This window comes from Saccopteryx bilineata, chromosome 1 (genome assembly GCF_036850765.1).
Source record: "Saccopteryx bilineata isolate mSacBil1 chromosome 1, mSacBil1_pri_phased_curated, whole genome shotgun sequence".
Taxonomy (NCBI): Eukaryota; Metazoa; Chordata; class Mammalia; order Chiroptera; family Emballonuridae; genus Saccopteryx; species Saccopteryx bilineata.
This window is the reverse complement of record NC_089490.1, coordinates 149,137,476-149,158,733: the sequence shown is the minus strand read 5'-3', so window position 1 is coordinate 149,158,733 and position 21,258 is coordinate 149,137,476. Positions and strand designations below refer to the sequence as shown.

General features: G+C 48.1%; 1 protein-coding gene and 1 non-coding gene across 2 annotated transcripts; one reads left to right on the top strand and one right to left on the bottom strand.

Annotated features, from left to right (window-relative positions):
• Window positions 1-437: 437 nt before the first annotated feature.
• On the bottom strand, window positions 438-19,742 carry QTRT1 (queuine tRNA-ribosyltransferase catalytic subunit 1). The gene is made up of 10 exons (XM_066273585.1): window positions 19,376-19,742; window positions 19,067-19,135; window positions 18,833-18,971; window positions 2,911-2,989; window positions 2,666-2,781; window positions 1,846-1,984; window positions 1,155-1,230; window positions 928-1,037; window positions 749-836; window positions 438-660 (listed from the first exon to the last, which is right to left on the bottom strand). The coding sequence occupies exons 1-10, from the start codon at window positions 19,727-19,729 to the stop codon at window positions 508-510; spliced, it is 1,323 nt and encodes a 440-aa protein (XP_066129682.1). The 5' UTR covers window positions 19,730-19,742; the 3' UTR covers window positions 438-507.
• On the top strand, window positions 6,505-6,612 carry LOC136321666 (U6 spliceosomal RNA). Its single transcript, XR_010728807.1, has one exon. It is a non-coding gene; the product is annotated as a U6 spliceosomal RNA (small nuclear RNA).
• Window positions 19,743-21,258: the final 1,516 nt, after the last annotated feature.

The window sequence follows — 21,258 nt, the reverse complement described above, 5'->3', positions numbered from 1 at the left end:
GCGATGCTCTGCCCCTCCAGGGGTTCGCTCTGCCGAGACCAGAGCCACTCTAGCGCCTGGGGCAGAGGCCAAGGAGCCATCCCCAGTGCCTGGGCCATCTTTGCTCCAATGGAGCCTTGGCTGCGGGAGGGGAAGAGAGAGACAGAGAGGAAGGGGGGGGATGGAGAAGCAGATGGGCGCTTCTCCTATGTGCCCTGTCCGGAAATCGAACCCGGGTCCCCCGCACGCCAGGCCAACGCTCTACCGCTGAGCCAACTGGCCAGGGCCTCTGGGGCACTTTTTATGTGCTGGACTGTAAGAGGTGGTTTCCAGAGACCAGCTGTTGATATGGCTACTAGATATTACTCTCTATGGGAGGCAAGGGATATCCACCACAGGGACACTCAGACCAGGAAGGGGACCAAGACAGGCTACTTCCCCAAGAAAGAACAGACACATTCTTAAGTTATAATAAAAAGTCCAAATATTTCAATATCTTTCATCCCCTCCCACCCTCACCAAGCCAGGTCAATGCAACATGATTCCAACAGAGGCCAGGGCTTCAGTGGCCCAAGTGGGATAGAGGGTGGGGTCCCCATACATGGTGCCCATGAAGTCCCTCACAAAGTCAGGAAAGCGTTTCTCCACGATGCTGGCGCGCATGGCACCCATCAGCTGAAGCTATGGGCAGAGGTGTCAGCGTCAGTCACCTGCACCTGGGATACCCCCACCCCTACCCCCGCCTTGCCCACCCAGGCCACGGGCCCACCTGGTAGGCAATGTTGTGGACAGTGAGGTGGTGCAGAGCAGCGGTGTTGTCACTGTGGAGTAGTGCATGCAGGAAGGCCCGGCAGTGCCTGGGGACAGGAAGTCAGGGCTCAGCATTGTAATGTCTTGTCCCCCTCCCCTCCGTACCTTCCCCCAGCCTCCAGCCCCATCCTCCCCTACTTCTGGCAGGTGGGACAGGCACACTCGGAGTCTATAGGGCGGAAGTCCTTCTGAAACTGCTTCTTCTTCAGCTGCAGGTTCCCTGTAGGTACTAGGGCGGAGCCAAAGCGCTGAGGGAGGAAAGGGGTGGGGAAAGCAGGTCAACCAGGTCTTCACTCTCTCTGGCCCCACCCCCACCTTAGACCACCAGCAGGCCCCACCCCTACTGCCCCTGCCCAAAGCCTCACCGCTGTCCTCGTGGGAAAAACGCAGTCGAACATGTCGCATCCAAGAGCCACGCAGACCACCAGATCGGTGGCATAGCTGGGGGTGGGGCCATGGGGGTAGGGAAGCAGAGTACCTCAAACCCTAGTCACACACCCAGACCCCCTTCTGGACCCTCAGACTCCCCGTACACTGGGACCCTCTGAACCGTCCCCACTGGAGGGCCATGTCCTCCTTATTTCCCTCCCAGGCAGGGTGTGTGCTTTCCCCTTACAAACAAGGGGGGAGGGTGGGGGAGGCAGTCAGAGGGTCCCCAGGAACAGAGGTCCCCACTGGTACAGCTGTACCAGACCCTGATTTTGTTTTTTTGTGTTTTTTTTTTTTTTTACAGAGACAGAGAGTCAGAGAGAGGGATAGACAGGGACAGACAGGAGCGGAGAGATGAGAAGCATCAATCATTAGTTTTTCGTTGCACATTGCGACACCTTAGTTGTTCATCGATTGCTTTCTCATATGTGCCTTGACCGCAGGCCTTCAGCAGACCAAGTAACCCCTTGCTTGAGCCAGCGACCTTGGGTCCAAGCTGGTGAACTTTTGAGCCTGCGCTCAAGCTGGCCCCTCGGGGTCTCGAACCTGGGTCCCGGGCATCCTAGTCCGAGGCTCTATCCACTGCACCACCTCCTGGTCAAGCCCAAACCCTGATTTTGGACATACCCAACTCCCATCAGGTATCGGGGCTTGTCCTTAGGCAGCCTCGAAGTGCTCAGTGCCACCATCCTCCAGAACTGGCCCTTGCTCTCACCGCCGCTCAGTCCTCCGATGGCAAAGCCAGGCACTTCCCTCTTGGTCATCTCTGGAGGTACAGAGCAAGGTGAGGGGTGACCAGGCAAATTAAAATGCTAACCCTAACACACACACACACGTCTCTTCCTTCCCTTCATCTCCTCCACCACAGCCTTGCTTTAGGCCTCAGTCACCCTTCCCCGGGCAACTACTCCAGCTTCCTCATGGGCCTGCTGCTTCTAGTCCAACCAGAATTTTTCTGTTGTTTCCCCTTTGGTTCCTGTCACTCTCCTACTCAACAGCCCTCCATGGCTGCCCAGCATCTCAGTGTATGGATTAATGCTGTAGGCTCTAGAGCTCAAGAACTGAGTCCAAATCCCAGCTTTGTAACATCAAAACTATCTGGCTTGGGGTAAGTGACTTAACAGCTCTCTGCCTTAGTTTTCCCTTTTGTTACCTCCAGAACCCCATAGTTCTCACCTTACAGGATGATTATGAAACGCAATGGGTCAATCTGTAACCAGCACTTGGCATAAGACTGGTGGAACACCTAAAAATTGATGTCTATTGGAATTACTATTACCCTACTTTCTAACCCATTCTGCCTCTGGGGCTTGTTGCTTCAGCTGTTCCTTCTGCCTGGAGAACCTATCGGCTCATTAACAACCACTGCTTGAGTAACATCACATGCAAGCCCATGTGGGGCCCTGGACAATGTCACAAACCATGGTCCTCCCAAACATGGCTCTACCTTCGAGGCAGGTGGTCCGCAGGTCTGCGTCCAGCCCACCCTGGATGATAGCAAACAGATTCTGCTTGTCAGGATGCTGATGGGCTGCAATACATCGGTCTAGCCAGCGGACTGATCTGCAAGAGGACCAATCAGCTGTTTGGGCCTGGTGTAGGATATGGAGACAACTCTGAAGGATCAGGGTCTCCACCTCTGATGTAAGTAGGTGCGCCCGCGCGCGTGCACACACACACACACACACACACCTGTACATGGCCTCCTCCACACGTGGCCCTGTCACAGTGCTGCTAACCACGTCGTCCAGCTGCATGATAATGTCTGAGCCTAAGGGGAGGGAGGAGGGTTGAAAATGGCGCACTGTACTAGGAAAGCACCACCTGTTGGGGGCAAAGTGGACACCAAAACTCCCTTCTTGGGTCTTGCTGACTTCCACTCAACCCCCTCAATCTGTTCATATAGCAGGTAGAGAGAGCTTTGAAAATGCCCATCTGTTCTTGCCTCCCCAGCTAACTCCAGCTCTCCCCAACTAACCTCTTCCCTAGCATGTAGAATAAAATCCCACTTCTGCAAATTTACTCTTCAAGAACAAAACATCGGCCTGACCGGGAGGTTGCCCAGTGGATAGAGCGTTGGACTGGGATGCTGAGGACCCAGGTTAGAGACCCCGAGGTCGCCAGCTTGAGCACGGGCTGGCGTCTGACCCAGCTTGAGCAGGGGTCTGGTTTGAGCAAAAAGCTCACCAGCTTGGACCCAGGGTCGCTGGCTCCAGCAAGGGGTTACTTGGTCTGCTGAAGGCCCGCAGTCAAGGCACATATGAGAAGGCAATCAATGAACAACTAAGGTGTCGCAATGCACAACGAAAAACTAATGATTGATGTTTCTCATCTCTCCGTTCCTGTCTGTCTGTCCCTGTCTATCCCTCTCTCTGACTCTCTCTCTGTCTCTGTAAAAAAATAAATAAATACAAATTTTTAAAATTAAAAAAAAAAAGAACAAAACATCACATGTACAAAGTGATGTATAGCGAAGAACAGCAAGAAGGGAACCCAAGTGTACATCAACAGGGGTCCAGCCCGTAATAGAACGCGCCTTCCCCACCATTCCAAATTTCAGACACATCTCAAAATCAAAAGCTTTTTCTTGTGTTTATGGCATTTTCATTTGCAAAACCCAAAATGGTTATAATCCTTTCAAAAGTCAAACTTAGTATAAAGATTAATAAAGTGTTAATCCAATAAAACTGAAGTATATACATATGACCTAGCAACTCCACTTCTGGGTATATACTCAAAAGAATTAAAAGCAAGGTTTTGGAAGAGATATTTATACACCCATGTTCATAGCATTATTCATAATAGATAAAAGGTGAAAGCAAAACAAGTGACCATGGACAGATAAACATAAACAAAAGGTTACACAGACATACAATGCAACATTATGCAGCCTTGGGAAGAGAAATTCTGACACATCCTACATGTATGAACCTTGAGGATAAGGTTCAGATCTTATCCTCAATAAGCCAGTTACAAAAAGACAAATACTCTATGTGTTCACTTATCTGAGATCCCTAGAGTAGTCAAACAGCTCTTAAATTAGAAGGGCAGGAGCCAGAGGCAGGGGGAGAAAGGAATGTGGAGTTATTGTTTAATAGGAACAGAGTCTCGGTTTTGGAAGATGGAAAGAGTTCTGGCTGTGGCCAGGTTGCTCAGTGTATAGAGCATCATCCAGATGTGCTGAGGTCATGGGTTCAGTCCCAATCAGGGCACATACAAAGCGACCAAGGAGTGTACAACTTACAACTAAGTTGAACAACGAGTTGATGCTTCTCTCTTCTTTCTCTCTCTCTCAAATGAATTAAAAAATTAAAAATAATAAATAAATCTCTGCCAATTCAATATGAAAAAAAAATCTCATTTAAAAAAATAAGATTGCCTGACCTGTGGTGGCGCAGTGGATAAAGTGTCAACCTGGAAACGCTGAGGTTGCCGGTTCAAAACCCTAGGCTAGCCTGGTCAAGGCACATATGGGAGTTGATGCTTTCTGCTCCTCCCCCCTTCTCTCTCTCTCTCTCCCCTCTCTATAATAAATAAATAAAATCTTTAAAAATAATAATAATAAAAAAATAAAAAAATAAGATCACCTGACTAGGCAGTGTTGCAGTGTATAGAGCGTTGGCCTGGTAGATAGAGGACCCAGGTTCAAAACCCTAAGGTCACCAGCTTGAGTGTGGGCTCAGAAGCATAAGCTCTAGGTCACTGGCTTGAGAGTGGGATCATAGACATGACCCCATGGTCACTGGCGAGACCCCAAAGGTCACTGGCTTGAAGCCCAGGGTTGCTGGCTTGAGCAAGGGGTCACTGGCTAAGATAGAGACCCCCATCAAGACATGTATGAGAAAGCAATCAATGAACAACTAAGGTGTCACAACAAAGAATTGCTGCTTCTCATCTCTCTCCCTTCCTTTCTGTTTCTATCTCTGTCTCTCTCTCTCTCAAGAAAAATAAATAAAAAGATGGGCCCTTGGCCCTGGCCGGTTGGCTCAGTGGTAGAGCGTTGGCCTGGCGTGCAGGAGTCCCGGGTTCAATTCCCGGCCAGGGCACACAGGAGAAGCACCCATCTGCTTCTCCACCCCTCCCCCTCTCCTTCCTCTCTGTCTCTCTCTTCCCCTCCCGCAGCCAAGGCTCCACTGGAGCAAAGTTGGCCCGAGCGCTGAGGATGGCTCTATGGCCTCTGCTTCAGGCACTAGAATGGCTCTGGTTGCAACAGAGCGACGCCCGAGATGGGCAGATCATCACCCCCTGGTGGGCATGCCGGGTGGATCCCGGTCGGGCGCATGCGGGAGTCTGTCTGACTGCCTCCCCGTTTCCAGCTTCAGAGAAATGCAAAAAAAAAAAAAAGAACTGATGCTTCTCATCTCTATCCCTTCCTGTCTGTCTGTCTCTATCTATCCCTCTCTCTGTCTCTCTCAAAATTAAAAACAAAAGCCTGACCTGTGGTGGCACAGTGGATAAAGTGTCGACCTGGAAATGCTGAGGTCACCGGATCAAAACCCTGGACTTGCCTGGTCAAGGCACATATGGGAGTTGATGCTTCCAGCTCCTCCCCCCTTCTCTCTCTCTCTCTCTCTCTCTCTCCTCTCTCTCCCTCTCTGTCTCTCTCTCTCCCTCTCTCTCTCCTCTCTAAAAATGAATAAATAAAATTAAAAATTAAAAAAAAATTTTTTAAAAGCATTGTAAAATTAAAAACAAAAATTCAACCAATGGGCCCTAAACAGATGGCTCAGTGGACAGAGCATCCTCCCGCATGCACTGAAGTCACAGGTTCAACAGGTGCCCCCCAGTCAGAGCACCTACAGGAAGCAATCAATGAGTACACAACCAAATGGAACAATTAAGTGAAACGAATTGGTGCCTCTCTCTCTTCCTCTCTCTCTCTCTCAAATCAATGGAAAAACTTTTTAAAACTCAACCAATGAATGCATATATAACTGGAAAAACAAATGGATGTTTCTCTCTCTCCTCTCTCTCTAAAATCAATAAATACATATACATATATAATACATATACATATACATATACTTAAGTGAGAGAGACAGAGAGAACCAGGAAGGGAGAAAGATGAGAAGCATGAACATGTAGTTGTTCATTGATTGCTTCTCACATGTGTCTTGATAGGGGTGGTTGGGGTAGGGGTGGCTCCAGCTGAGCCAGTGACTGCTTGCTCAAGCCAGCGACCTTGGGGTTTCAAACCTGGGACCTCAGCATCCCAGGCTGATGCACTATCCACTGCGCCACCACTGGTCAAGCTAAAAAATTAAATTAAATTTAAAAATTACATTAGTGTTCACTTTGGCAGCACATATATTAAAACTTGAACAATTCGGAGAAGATTAGCATGGCCCCTTCGCAAAGATGCCACATAAAATTCAACAAGACTTCCATATTTACTTTTTTTTTTTCTTTATTCATTTTTAGAGAGGAGAGAGAGAGGGACAGAGAGAGAGAGAAGGGGGAGGAGCAGGAAGCATCAACTCCCATATGCGCCTTGACCAGGCAAGCCCAGGGTTTCGAACCAGCAACCTCAGCATTTCCAGGTCGACGCCCCATCCACTGCGCCACCACAGGTCAGGCCAGACTGGTTTTGTTTTTAAATATGGAAGTCTTGCCTGACCTGTGGTGGTGCAGTGGATAAAGCGTCAACCTGGAAATGCTGAGGTCGCCGGTTCGAAACCCTGGGCTTGCCTGGTCAAGGCACATATGGGAGTTGATGCTTCCTGCTCCTCCCCCTTCTCTCTCTCTGTTTCTCTCTCTCCTTTCTAAAATGAATAAATAAAATAAAAAAATAAAATAAATAAAAACAAAACCAGTCTGACCAGGCAGTGGCGCAGTGGATAGAGCGTCGAACTGGGATGCAGAGGACCCAGGTTCGAGACCCCGAGGTCGCCAGCTTGAGCACGGGCTCATCTGGTTTGAGCAAAAGCCCACTAGCTTGAACCTAAGGTTGCTGGCTCCAGCAAGGAGTTACTCGGTCTGCTGAAGGCCTGCAGTCAAGGCACATATGAGAAAGCAATCAATGAACAACTAAGGTGTTGCAACACGCAATGAAAAACTAATGATTGATGCTTCTCATCTCTCTTCATTCCTGTCTATCTGTCCCTGTCTATCCCTCTCTCTGACTCACTCTCTCTGTAAAAATAAAAAATAAAAAATAATTTAAAAAATTAAAATAAAAAAGCCACTTACAGAAGATCACATGGGGTATTACTTCATTTACATAAAATGTGTAGAAAAGGCAAATCTATAGAGACAGAAAGATTAGGGCTTAAGGAAGGAGGAATGGGAAACCACTAATAATGAGTATGGGAATTTTTTTTCAGGGGGTAATAAAAATGTTTTGAAATGAGATTGTTGTCATGGTTTTATAACTGTGAATATACTGAAGTGTACATTTTATATGGATGTATTATATGTGCATAATATCTCAATAAAGCTGTAAAAAAGACAAGAAAAACCTGACCTGTGGTGGTGCAGTTGATAAAGCTTCAACTTGGAACGCTGAGGTTCCCAGTTCGAAACTTGGACTTGCCCAGTCAAGGCACATACCTGAAGCAATTACAAGTGGATGTTTCCTGCTCCTCCCCTTTCTCTCTGTCTCTATCTCTCCCTCTACTTTCTCTAAAATTAATAAATAAAATCCTTAAAATGAAAAAACAGCCTGACCAGGCGATGGCACAGTGGATAGAGCGTTGGACTGGGAGGCAGAGAACCCAGGTTCAAGATCCCAAGGTCGCCAGCTTGAGCGCAGGCTCATCTGGTTTGAACAAGGCTCACCAGCTTGGACCCAAGGTCGCTGGCTTGAGCAAGGGGTTATTTGGTGTGCTGAAGGCCCATAGTCAAGGCACATATGAGAAATCAATCAATGAACAACTAAGGTGTCACAATGAAAAACTAATGATTGATGCTTCTCATCTCTCTCTGTTCCTGTCTGTCTGTCCCTATCTATCCCTCTCTTTGACACTCTCTCTGTCTCTGTAAAAAAATAAAATAAAATAAACAAAAAAACAAAAAAAACAAAACAAAAAGAGAAATAAATAAAACAGACAAATGGAGAAAATAAACCAGCCAGAAGCTGGTTTTAGGAGAAGATCACAAATTCAAAATCAATAAACCCCTAGTAGACTGATCAAGAAAAATGGAGGCCCTGGCCGGTTGGCTCAGCGGTAGAGCGTCGGCCTAGCGTGCGGAGGACCGGGGTTCGATTTCCGGCCAGGGCACACAGGAGAAGCGCCCATTTGCTTCTCCACCCCTCCGCCGCGCCTTCCTCTCTGTCTCTCTCTTCCCCTCCTGCAGCCAAGGCTCCATTGGAGCAAAAATGGCCCAGGCGCTGGGGATGGCTCTGTGGCCTCTGCCCCAGGCGCTGGAGTGGCTCTGGTCGCAACATGGCGACGCCCAGGATGGGCAGAGCATCGCCCCCTGGTGGACAGAGCATCGCCCCTGGTGGGCGTGCCGGGTGGATCCCGGTCGGGCGCATGCGGGAGTCTGTCTGACTGTCTCTCCCTGTTTCCAGCTTCAGAAATAGCAAAAAAAAAAAAAAAAAAAGAAAAAGAAAAAGAAAAATGGAAGGCCCTGGCCAGTTTGTTCAGCAGTGGAGCGTCGGCCCAGCGTGTGGAAGTTCCGGGTTTGATTTCCGGTCAGGGCACACAGGAGAAGCGCCCATCTTCTTCTCTACTCTTCCCCTCTCCTTCCTCTATGTCTCTCTCTTCCCTTCCGACAGCCAAGGCTCCTCTGGAGCAAGGTTGACCTGTACACTGAGGATGGCTCCATGACTTCCACCTCAGGCGCTAGAATGGCTCCAGCAGCAACAAAGCAATGCCCCAAATGAGCACAGCATCACCCCCTGGTGGGCATGCTGGGTGCATTCCAGTTGGGCACATGCGGGAGTCTGTCTGACGGCCTCCCCACTTCTAACTTCAGAAAAATACAAAAAGAAAAGAAAAGAAAAGAAAAATGGAATCATGCCTGAACAGTGGTTGCTCAGTGGATAGAGCATCGACCTGGGATGCTGAAGTCCCAGGTTTGAAACCCAAGGTCAACAGCTTGAGGACAGGTTCATCTGGCCTGAGTGCAGACTCACTAGCTTGAGGGCAGGGTCGCTGGCTTGAGCCCAAAGGTTGCTGGGTTGAAGCCAAAAGTCACTGGCTTGAGCAAGAGGTCACCGGCTCAACTGAAGCCCCCCTAACCCCAGTCAAGGCACATATGAGAAAGCATTCAATGAACAACTAAGGTGCCACAACGAAGAATTGATGCTTCTCATTTCTCTCCCTTCCTGTCTGTCTGTCCCTCTCTCTATCTTGCTGAAAAAAAAAAAACAAAAACCCAGAATAATAAGAGAATATTATGATCAAATTTGTGCCAAGACAGTTAAAATAAAGTTCAAGGAATGGTCAAGTTCCTTGAAAAATCCAACTAAGCAAATCTGACCCAAGAAAAAATATAAAATCTGAATAGCCCTATTAAGATGTTTAATAAATCAAACTCATCACCAAAAACCCATGAAGAAACTCCTAGCCCAGGGAATATTACAGCAAAATTTTATGAACACACTTAACATAACATCTAAAACAGGTGGATGGGGGGTGGTGTCTGATTTGGTATATACTTAAAAGTTGCCATAAGATAAAAAAAAAAAAAAGTGCAAGCCTAACCAGGTTGTGGGGCAGTGAATAGAGTGTCAAACTGGGATGCTGAGGTTTCAGGTTTGAAACCCTGAGGTCGCCAGCTTGAGCCCAAGCTCATCTGTCTTGTGTGCAGGCTCACCAGCTTGAGTGCAAGGTTGCCAGCGAGAGCATGGGATCAGACATGATCCCATGGTCGCTGGCTTGAGCCCAAGGTTGCTGGCTTGAGCAAGGAATCACTGGCTTGACTAGAACCCCCAAGTCAAGGCACAAATGAGAAGCAATCATTGAACACCTAAAAGTGCCACAACTACAAGTTGATACTTCTCATCTCTGTCCATCCTGTGTGTCTCTGTCTCTGAAAAAAAAAAATACAAGGTTCAGAAAGAATGTGCCATCTACGACCATACCACCCTGAACGCGCCCGATCTTGTCTGATCTCGGAAGCTAAGCAGGGTCGGGCCTGGTTAGTACTTGGATGGGAGAAAGAATGTGCCATAAATAGCTTGTCTCGTAATGAGAAAAATTAGAATAGATTTGAATTTGCTTTTATCTCCTTAAACTCAGGAAGAATATATATGAAACTAGAAATAGTGGTGGCCTGTGGGAGTGAAGGAAATGGATAGAGGACAAGCATGGGAAGGGCATTGTTTCCTGTACACATCTTTATATAGAAATGTATACAAATGTATTTCTGTTCTATAATTAAAAACTTTTTTTATTAAGAAGTTAAATTTAGGCCCTGGCCCGTTGGCTCAGCAGTAGAGCGTCAACCTGGCGTGTGAAAGTCTTGGGTTCGTTCTGGTCAGGACACACAGGAGAAGTGACCATCTGCTTCTCAAAGCCTCCCCTCTTGTCTCTCTCTCTCTCTCTCTCTCTTGCTCTCTCTCTCTCTTGCTCTCTCTCTCTCTCTCTCCCCCCTTCCCAAATCCATGGCTCAAATGGTTCAAGCAAAGTTGGCCCCAGGTGTTGAGGATGGCTCCATGGCCTTGCCTCAGGTGCTAAAATAGCTCAGTTGCCAAGCAACAAAGCAGCGGCTTCAGGTGGGCAGAGCATCGCCCTATAGGGGGACTTGCCAGATGGATCCCAGTCGGGATATATGCGGAAGTCTGTCTCTCTACCTCCCCGCCTCTCAATAATAATAAGAAGAAGAGCCTGACCAGGCAGTGGCACCGTGGATAGAGCGTTGGACTGGGATGCGGAAGAACCCAGGTTTGAGACCCCAAGGTCACCAGCTTGAGCGCAGGCTCATCCAGTTTGAGCAAAAGCTCACCAGCTTGGACCTACCCAAGGTTGCTGGCTCGAGCAAGGGGTTACTCGGTCTGCTGAAGGCCCGTGGTCAAGGCACATATGAGAAAGCAATCAATGAACAACTAAGGTGTCGCAACGAAAAACTGATGATTGATGCTTCTCATCTCTCTCCGTTCCTGTCTGTCTGTCCCTATCTATCCCTCTCTCTGACTCTCTCTCTGTCTCTGTAAAAAAAAAAAAAAAAAAAAAAAAAAAGAAAACATTGGACCTGACCAGTGATAATGTAGTGGATACAGCATTTACCTGGGACACGAGGTCCCAGGTTTGAAACTCCAATGTTGCTGGCTTGAGCACCAACTCACCCAGTTTGGGCACAGACTCACCAGCTTGAGCACAGGCTCACCAGCCTGAGCATAGGATCATCAAGATGACTCTGAGGGACCCAGGTTCGAGACCCCGAGGTCGCCAGCTTGAGCGCAAGCTCATCTGGCTTGAGCCAAAAAAAAAAAAAAAGCTCACCAGCTTGGACTCAAGGTTGCTGGCTTGAGCAAGGGGTTACTCGCTCTGCTGAAGGCCCACAGTCAAGGCACATATGAGAAAGCAATCAATGAACAACTAAGGTGTCGCAACAAAAAACTGATGATTGATGCTTCTCATCTCTCTCCGTTCCTGTCTGTCTGTCCCTATCTATCCCTCTCTCTGTCTCTGTAAAAAAAAAAAAAAAAAAAAAAAAAAAAGATGATTCTGAGGTCACTGGCTCAGCCAAAGCCCTCGGCCCTGGTCAAGGCAGTATGAGAAGCAATCACTGAACTAAGGTGACACAACTACGAGTTGATGTTTCTCTCTTTCTCTCAAAAAAACAAAACAAAACAAAAAACCACATAAGTTTCAGGCAAATATCTCTATAGCATTTGAACTTTTGATTGCATTGTGTGCCCATCATAAAGTGAAATCATTTTCCATCACGGTATATTTGTCCCTCTTCCCTCCACTCCACTCTCAATTTTTTTTCTTTAAAAACAAATCGAGCCTGACCAGGCGGTGGCGCAGTGGATAGAGCGTCGGACTGGGATGCGGAAGACCCAGGTTCAAGACCCCAAGGTCACCAGCTTGAGCACAAGCTCATCTGGTTTGAGCAAAGCTCACCAGCTTGGACCCAAGGTCGCTGGCTCGAGCAGGGGGTCACTCGGTCTGCTGAAGGCCCGTGGTCAAGGCACATGAGAGAGCAATCAATGAACAACTAAGGTGTTGCAATGTGCAATGAAAAACTAATGATTGATGCTTCTCATCTCTCCGTTCCTGTCTGTCTGTCCCTCTCTCTGACTCTTTCTCTGTAAAAAAAAAAAAAAAAAAATTGAGGCCCTGGCCGGTTGGCTCAGTGGTAGAGCGTCAGCCTGGTGTGCAGGAGTCCCGGGTTCAATTCCCGGCCAAGGCACACAGGAGAAGCGCCCATCTGCTTCTCCACCCCTCCCCATCTCCTTCCTCTCTTTCTCTTTCCCTCCTGCAGCCAGGGCTCCATTGGAGCAAAGTTGGCCCGGGCGCTGAGGATGGCTCTGTGGCCTCTGCCTCAGGCGCTAGAATGGCTCTGGTTGCAACAGAGCAATGCCCCAGATGGGCAGAGCATCGCCCCCTGGTGGGCATGCTGGGTGGATCCCAGTCGGGCGCATGCGGGAGTCTGTCTGACTGCCTCCCCGTTTCCAGCTTCAGAAAAAAAAAATACAAAAGAAAAAAACAATACAACAACAACAACAACAAAAAAAACAAATCAAAACTGACAAGGCCTGGCCCTGGCCGGTTGGCTCAGCGGTAGAGCGTCGGCCTAGCGTGCGGAGGACCCGGGTTCGATTCCCGGCCAGGGCACATAGGAGAAGCGCCCATTTGCTTCTCCACCCCTCCGCCGCGCCTTCCTCTCTGTCTCTCTCTTCCCCTCCCGCAGCCAAGGCTCCATTGGAGCAAAAGATGGCCCAGGCGCTGGGGATGGCTCTGTGGCCTCTGCCCCAGGCGCTAGAGTGGCTCTGGTCGCAATATGGCGACACCCAGGAGGGTCGCAACATGGCGACGCCCAGGATGGGCAGAGCATCGCCCCCTGGTGGGCAGAGCGTCGCCCCCTGGTGGGCGTGCCGGGTGGATCCCGGTCGGGCGCATGCGGGAGTCTGTCTGACTGTCTCTCCCTGTTTCCAGCTTCAGAAAAATGAAAAAAAAAAAAAAAAAACTGACAAGGCCTGCAGGACCTACCCAAGTCACCTACTTGTCCTCACCTCCACTCTCCCCTTCTCTCACTCTGCTCCAGCCAGCAGGCCTCCTTACTGTTCTTTCAACATGCCAATATTGGTCCTACTTCAGGTCCTCTGCATTGGCTGCATCCTCTTTCCAGAACACATGTTCCTCCTTTGAATATCTAGTTTATTTCTTCTCATCCAGTTTTTAGGCCTACAGTAGCCTTCCCTGAGCCCACAGACTGAACTATGTCCAATAGTTCCACATACTTGGCCTTCATGGTCACAGCCCCAAATTTATATGTGTACATGTGCCTTTTAGACATTTTTAAATAATTCATTTGAAAAAAAATACAAAATACAGCCTGATCTGTGGTGATGCAGTGGATAAAGGGTCAAGCTGGGCCCTGGCCAATTGGCACAATGGACAGAGCATCAGCCTGGTGTATGGATGTCCCAGGTTCAATCCTGAGTGAGGGAACACAGGAGAAGTGACCATCTGCTTATCTTCCTCTTCCCCTCCTGCAGCCAGTGGCTTGATTAATTTGAGTGTTGGCCCAGGGTGCTAAGAGTGGCTCGGGTGGTGCCAGAACATCAGCCTCAGGCACTAAAAATAGCTCAGCAGATCCAGCATTGGCCCCAGGCAGAGGTTGTTGGGTGGATCCTGGTCAGGGTGCATGTGGGAGTCTGTTTTACTATCTCCCCTCCTCTCACTTAAAAAAAGGGGAGGGCACCTTGAATGCTGAGGTCATTGGTTTGAAATCTTGAGCTTGCTAGGTTAAGGCACATACAAGAAGCACTTACCGCCTGACCTGTGGTGGCACAGTGGATAAAGTGTCGACCTGGAAATGCTGAGGTTGCCGGTTCGAAACCCTGGGCTTGCCTGGTCAAGGCACATATAGGAGTTGATGCTTCCAGCTCCTCCCCCCTTCTCTCTCCCTCTCTGTCTCTCCCTCTCCTCTCTAAAATGAATAAATTTTTAAAAAAATTAAAAAAAAAAAAAAAAAAAAAAAGAAGCACTTACCGTACTTCCCCATGTATAAGATGCTCCCATGCATAAGGCACACCTTAATTTTGGGGCCCGAAATTTGAAAAAAAAATGTATTACATAAAGTTATTGAACTCAAGTAAAAAAATCTACAACGAGTGCAAAAATAAGTGCAAAAAAACAGGAAATGCAAGTTTAAAAAAATCTACAACCACTGTATAAGATGCACCCAGTTTTTAGACTCCAAATTGTTTTTTAAATGGTGCGTCTTATACATGGGAAAATATGGTACTATTTATTGATGCTTCCCAGTCCTCACCCCTCCTTCTCTATCTCCTCTCTCTAAAATCAATATATAAAATTTTAAATATTTCTATATATATTGATATATATACATCTACGCATCTACACATGGTTCCAAATGTTCAAAGTGATAGATATATGAATTTACCAGAAATTCCACCTGCCCTTTGTCCCACCTGACTGCCTGACCTCACCCTTACTTACTGGATAATTGCCCCTGAGGCAGAAGAGTTCCAAGAAGCTGTTCAACCAACTTAAGGAGGAGCGTTCCAGAAAGCTGAAACCATAAATCCGCAGGAGGGGACATACCAGCACTTTTTTTTTTACAGGGACAGAGAGAGAGTCAGAGAGAAATACAGCTAGTGTTCGACTTACGACCACGATTGGTTCCAACAGACCGGTTGTAACACGATTTGGTCATAAGTTGAATAGGCTATATGTACAGTACTGTGAAATGATGTTATAAAAATCTTTAAGTAAAAAAAAAAATCTTTAAGTCATATTTTATCATAATTTTCTTTCATTATTGTTATATATCATAATTTTTTCTTTGTTCATTTTATGCCATTTGTATTGTATCATCTCTACACTATTTTGTTTCTTATTTTTACATTCGTCAGGTTTAAGTAAAACACTGCATTACCAGTACAACTGGTTTAATATTGGCAAAGACAATTTCCTCTTGGTAGACATCTTGGGAGGGGTTTGATGAAAAATATCCAAGACACAAAACACAAATTGCTGTACTGAGTCTGGGATAACAGTTGAAATGGTGCACGCAGAGATGGTAGTGCTGCCAGAAGCTGGTCCGCACTGTCATACACCCAGCTGGGCAATGCTTGCACTGCCAGACGCGGAGCAGTCGTGGCTAGCAAGTTGAATGGTGGTCGTAAAGTCGAATGGCCATAAGTTGCATAGGTTGTAAGAGATCAATATTTGTATAGAACTTTTGACTCAGTACCTCCTCAGGTTCTCCCAAACCCTATAAAAATTTACCCCCTACTCTGCACCGGTGCCCTTCTTCCCAGAGAAGTGCCCGGCAGGGTTCCTTTCTTCCTTTCAATAAAGCCTGCTACACAGGTCTTTTCGGACTCCTATGTATTCCAATACAGTCTTTGGGTTTTTTGGTGACAGGGACAGAGAGAGACAGAGAGAGGGACAGACAGACAGGGAGAAAGATGAGAAGTATCAATTCTTCATTGCAGCACACATTGATTGCTTTCTCATATGTGCCTTGACCAGGGGGCTACAGCAGAGTGAGTGACCACCTTGCTCAAGCCAGAGACCTTGGGCTCAAGCTGGTGAGCCTTGCTCAAACCCAATGAGCCCGTGCTCAAGCTGGCAACCTCAGGTTTCGAACCTGGGTCCTCCATGTCCCAGTCTGGTGCTCTATCCACTGCGCAACCGCCTGGTCAGACCCAAGTTGTTGTTTTTTTAAGATTTTATTTGGCCCTAGCCAGTTGGCTCAGTAGTAGAGCAACAGCCTGACATGTGGAAGTCCCAGGTTCGATTTCTGGTCAGGGCACAAAGGATAAGAGACTATCTGCTTCTCTACCCCTCCTCCTCCCCCTCCTCTCTCTGTCTCTCCTCCCCACCAGCAGCCATGGCTTGAATGGTTCAAGAAATCTGGCCCCAGGAGCTAAGTAGGATGGCTCCATGGTCTCGGCCTCAGGTGCTAAAATAGCTCGGTTGGAGCAACAGAAACTGAGCAGCAGCCCCAGATGGGCAGAGCATCACTCTGTAGGGGGCTTACTGAGTGGATCCTGGTGGGGGGCCCAAAAAGGAGTCTGTCTCTGCCTCCCTGCCTCCTGCCTTTCACTTTAAAAAAAAAAAAGGTTTTATTTATTTATTAGAGAGGTCAGAGAGAGAAAAGAGATTGAGAGAGAGAAGGGGGGAAATGGGAAGCATCAACTCCAATATGTGCCTTGATCAGGCAAGCGTGGGGTTTCGAATGGGTGACCTCAGCGTTCCAGGTCAATGCCTTATTCACTGCACCACCACAGGTCAGGTAGTACCCCCCAAAATTTTTTTAAATAAAACAGGATATTCACTGAAAAGTTTCTTGTTCACTGACGGATGACAAAGGGATACAAGTAAACATTTAGGGGTGATGGATATGTTCTGTATTTTGATTGTGGAGAAGTTTTCACAGTCAGATACATATTTCAAACCTATCAGAGCGTACACCTTAAATATGTTCAATTGATTGCAAGTCCATTATAACTCAAATGAAAATAAGTGGAAAGGTCTGACCAGGTGGTGGAGCAGCGGATAGAGTGTTGGACTGGGATGTGGAAGGACCCAGATTCAAGACCCCAAGGTCACCAGCTTGAGCGCGGGCTCATCTGGTTTGAGCAAAAGCTCACCAGCTTGGACCCAAGGTCACTGGCTCAAGCAAGGGGTTACTCAGTCTGCTGAAGGCCCATGGTCAAGGCACATATGAGAAAACAATCAAGGAACAACTAAGGTGTCGCAATGCACAACAAAAAACTAATGATTGGGCCCTGGCCGGTTGGCTCAGTGGTAGAGCGTCGGCCTGGCATGCAGAAGTCCTGGGTTTGATTCCCGGCCAGGGCACATAGGAGAAGCACCCATCTGCTTCTCCACTCCTCGCCCTCTCCTTCCTCTCTGTCTCTCTCTTCCCCTCCCGCAGCCGAGGCTCCATTGGAGTGAGGTTGGCCCGGGTGCTGGGGATGGCTCCTTGGCCTCTGCCCCAGGCACTAGAGTGGCTCTGGTCGCAACAGAGCCACGCCCCAGAGGGGCAGAGCATCGCCCCCTGGTGGGCGTGCCGGGTGGATCCTGGTTGGGTGCATGCGGGAGTCTGTCTGACTGTCTCTCCCCGTTTCCAGCTTCAGGAAAACAGAACAAAACAAAACAAAACAAAAACTAATGATTGATGCTTCTCATCTCTCTGTTCCTGTCTATCCCTCTCTCTCTGACTCTCTCTGTCTCTGTAAAAAAAAAAAAAAAAAAAAAGAAGAAAAAGAAAAAAATAAGTGGAAAAAATTTAAGAACACCCATCCACCTGTCTACTGGTTCCCTTCCACCAGGGAACCTATATTTCAGTTTGTTTCTTTTTTTTCTTTTTTATTCATTTTAGAGAGGGGGGAGAGAGACAGAGAAAGGGGGTAGGAGCAGGAAGCATCAACTCCCATATGTGCCTTGACCAGGCAAGCCCAGGGTTTCAAACTGGGGACCTCAGTGTTCCAAGTCAATACTTTACCAACTGCGCCACCACAGGCCAGGCCTCAGTTTGTTTTTTTCCAGAGATACTCTATGTAAATAAAAGCAAATTATGTATGTGCTTTTTTTGGTTTTGTTTTCTCATACACATTGAAACATACAACACTCTCTACCTACACTGGGTTTTTCCCCCTTTCTAATTATGATGTTCTCACCAGTGCCTGTCTCCCTGTGGACTGTAAATTCCGTGGATGAGGTGACATCCAGCCCTTTAACTATGAGTAGAAGGTAAAAAAAAAACACCTCTATGTATGGAGGGAATTGAAAGTACCATCTGGTTGGAAGATGGGAGGATACGAACCTGTGTTTCAGTAGCACTTTACAAGATTGAAAAAATGCTCATTGTCTTTATTAAGGAATGGGGAAGATTTATTTTTTTATTTTTCTGAAGTTGGAAACGGGGAGGCAGTCAGACAGATTCCCGCATGCACCCCACTGGGATCCACCCGACATGCCCACCAGGGGGGCGGGTGGAGCCATCCTCAGCACCGGGGCCAACTTTGCTCCAATGGAGCCTTGGCTGTGGGAGAGGAAGAGAGAGATGGAGAGGAGGGAGAGGGGGAGGGGTGGAGAAGCAGATGGGCGCTTCTCCTGTGTGCCCTGGCCGGAAATCGAACCCAGGACTCCTGTATGCCAGGCCCACGCTCTACCACTGAGCCAACCCGCCAGGGCCAAAGAATGGGGAAGATTGATGTAGATAGGAGGAGCCTAATCCTCTCTTGTTGCCCCTATTATTTCAACACGTCTTAGCCCAATTAATTTACAATTTAAAAGTAATAACAGCAATAAGGATAATAAAAGATACTATATATCACGCACTGTGCTAAGAGATTTACCGACATTACATCATAAATCTTGTGAACTACAGGCATTTGAGTTGGCTCAACCGAAGCTCAGGGAAGGGGAGTGACTTGCCCAAAGACACGAAGCATATAAGGAGCCTGAGCTCCTCGAAAGTCACGGGAAGGGACGGCTCCACGGGATCTACTCACCCAGCGCGTTCTGGATCTCCATGGACCTCTCTGGACTCAGATGGGTCTCCTCGCCGTCGTAGGGGGAGCGGAAGCGAACGCCCTCTTCTGTCACCTCGGACAGGGACACCAGGGACACCATCTGGAAGCCGCCGCTGTCCTGGGGGAAACCCACCGCAGAGCAGTTAGGAGAGGGTTTAGGCGAGATTCACCTCCGAAGAGCGTCCTCACGTCCCGGCCCCGACCCCACCTCACCGTCAGCAAATTGTGGGGCCAATTCATGAAGCCGTGGAGACCGCAGGCTTTCTGGATAAGCTCAGGGCCCTGGGTTGAGGTCGGAAGAGGGGACGAAAGAAAGAGTTATGTTAGGCGTGACCGTGATCCTCGGAGCTCATGTGGGGGAACAAGGATGGCCAACTTGGGTCCCCGCCGCTCCCTCACGCACCGCACAAGGCCTGCGGCACCAGGGGCGCTAAACAGGTGTTTGTCGACTGACTTTTGGAGGCATGCCTATGAGGGCTCCCCAAGCTCCGTCACCACTCCGTACGGGCAGAACCCACCCACCGGCCTCAGACCCAGATGATAGGTGTTGCCCAGGCAGATGCGGCAGCCCAGCGCATCCAGCTGCTCCGCTGTAATGCCCTTCATGGTGGCCTGCGTGCCCACTGGCATGAATACTGGAGTGGCCACCGGCCCGTGAGGCAGTCGCAGCTCTCCAGCCCGGGCCCTGGAGCGGCTGCATTCGGCCACCAGCCGCAAGATCCGCGGGGCTGACTCCAAAGAAGTCTGGCTGGCTGCCGCCGCCATCTTGCCTGCCAGAACCACGTGGGCATGAAACATCCTGGACCGCGCCATATTGGCTCGCGTCACGTGAGGCGTAAGAACAGGCGAGGGCTCGTAGAGCGTCAGGGGTTCCATAGCAACGGAAACCCGCAGGCTAGTCTTTTCCATACTTGCAGTTCCTCCAAACGCAGCAGCCCACGGCCGCGAAGTGTCAAAAATCATCTCGTGTCTGACCGATGGTGCCGCAGTGGATAGATCATCGACCTGGGACGCTGAGGTCCCAGGTTGGAAACCCCGAGGTCGCAGGTTTGAGCGTGGGCTCCTGCGGGTTCAGCGCAGGCTCACCAACTTGACAGCGGGGTCCCCGGCTTGAGTTTGGGATCATTAACTTGATCCCATAGTCGCTGGCTCGGCTGAACATCCACCATCCTCAAGTCACATATCATGTGACCAATCGCCCTCCCTAGGAAGGACAGTCCTTTTGTAAGTTCCGTCCTCCCTCAAAAAGTGTCCTCCTACTGTCCTCCTTTTTGATATTGGAAGACTAATCTGTAAATGTCTGTATTCAATCAATGCATAGTCGATCAATTGCGTGTGATGTGACGTATTTGTATCTAAATGAGTACTTTTTTTCTTACAATTATTAAAAATTAATAGGCATTGAGCATAATTACAATATAAAATATTACAAATGTATTTATTATGCATTTATCATATGATAGTGTATCATTGTTGCAATGAATGTTTCTTTCATTTAAGATATTGTTTTCTTCAATTTATTTTTGTCCTTTTCATTGTAAAAAAGTTGGTCACCTTACATATAAGAAGCAATCGAGCCTGACCAGTTGGTGGCACAGTGGATAGAGCGTTGGACTGGGATGCGGAAGGACCCAGGTTAGAGACCCCGCGGTCGCCAGCTTGAACGCGGGCTCATCTGGTTTGAGCAAAGCTCACCAGCTTGGACTCAAGCAAGAGGTTACTTCCTCTGCTGAAGGCCCGCGGTCAAGGCACATATGAGAAAGCAATCAATGAACAACTAAGGTGTCGCAACCAAAAACTGATGATTGATGCTTCTCATCTCTCTCTGTTCCTGTCTGTCCCTATCTATCCCTCTGTCTGACTCTCTCTCTGTCCCTGTAAAAAAAAAAAAAAAAAAAAAGCAATCGATGAACGACTAAAGTGCTGCAATTACAGGTTGATGCTTCTCATCCCTCTCCTTTCCTCTCAAAAAAATTTTTTTTCTTGGTGATCATTTTGTAAGTTACATAAATATCTAATCACTATATTGTACACCTGAAACTAATATTATATGTCAACTAATTGGGGGAATAATAGCATTTCGGAATAAGGACGTTATGAAGGTTCAATGAGAATAGATGTGTATATACTTTACAGGGTGCCTAACACAAGTTCTTGTATGGTTTGTTCATTGCTTTGTCCCAAGAGCTTAAAATAGGATAGCATGTCCTGAGTCAACATTAGTTTTTTGTTGTTGTTGTTGTTGGTTTGTTTGTTTTTTTTGTATTTTTCTGAAGTTGGAAACGGGGAGGCAGTCAGACAGACTCCCACATGCACCCGACCGGGATCCACCCAGCATGCCCACCAGGGGGCGATGCTCCGTTGCAACCAGAGCCATTCTAGAGCCTGAGGCAGAGGCCATAGAG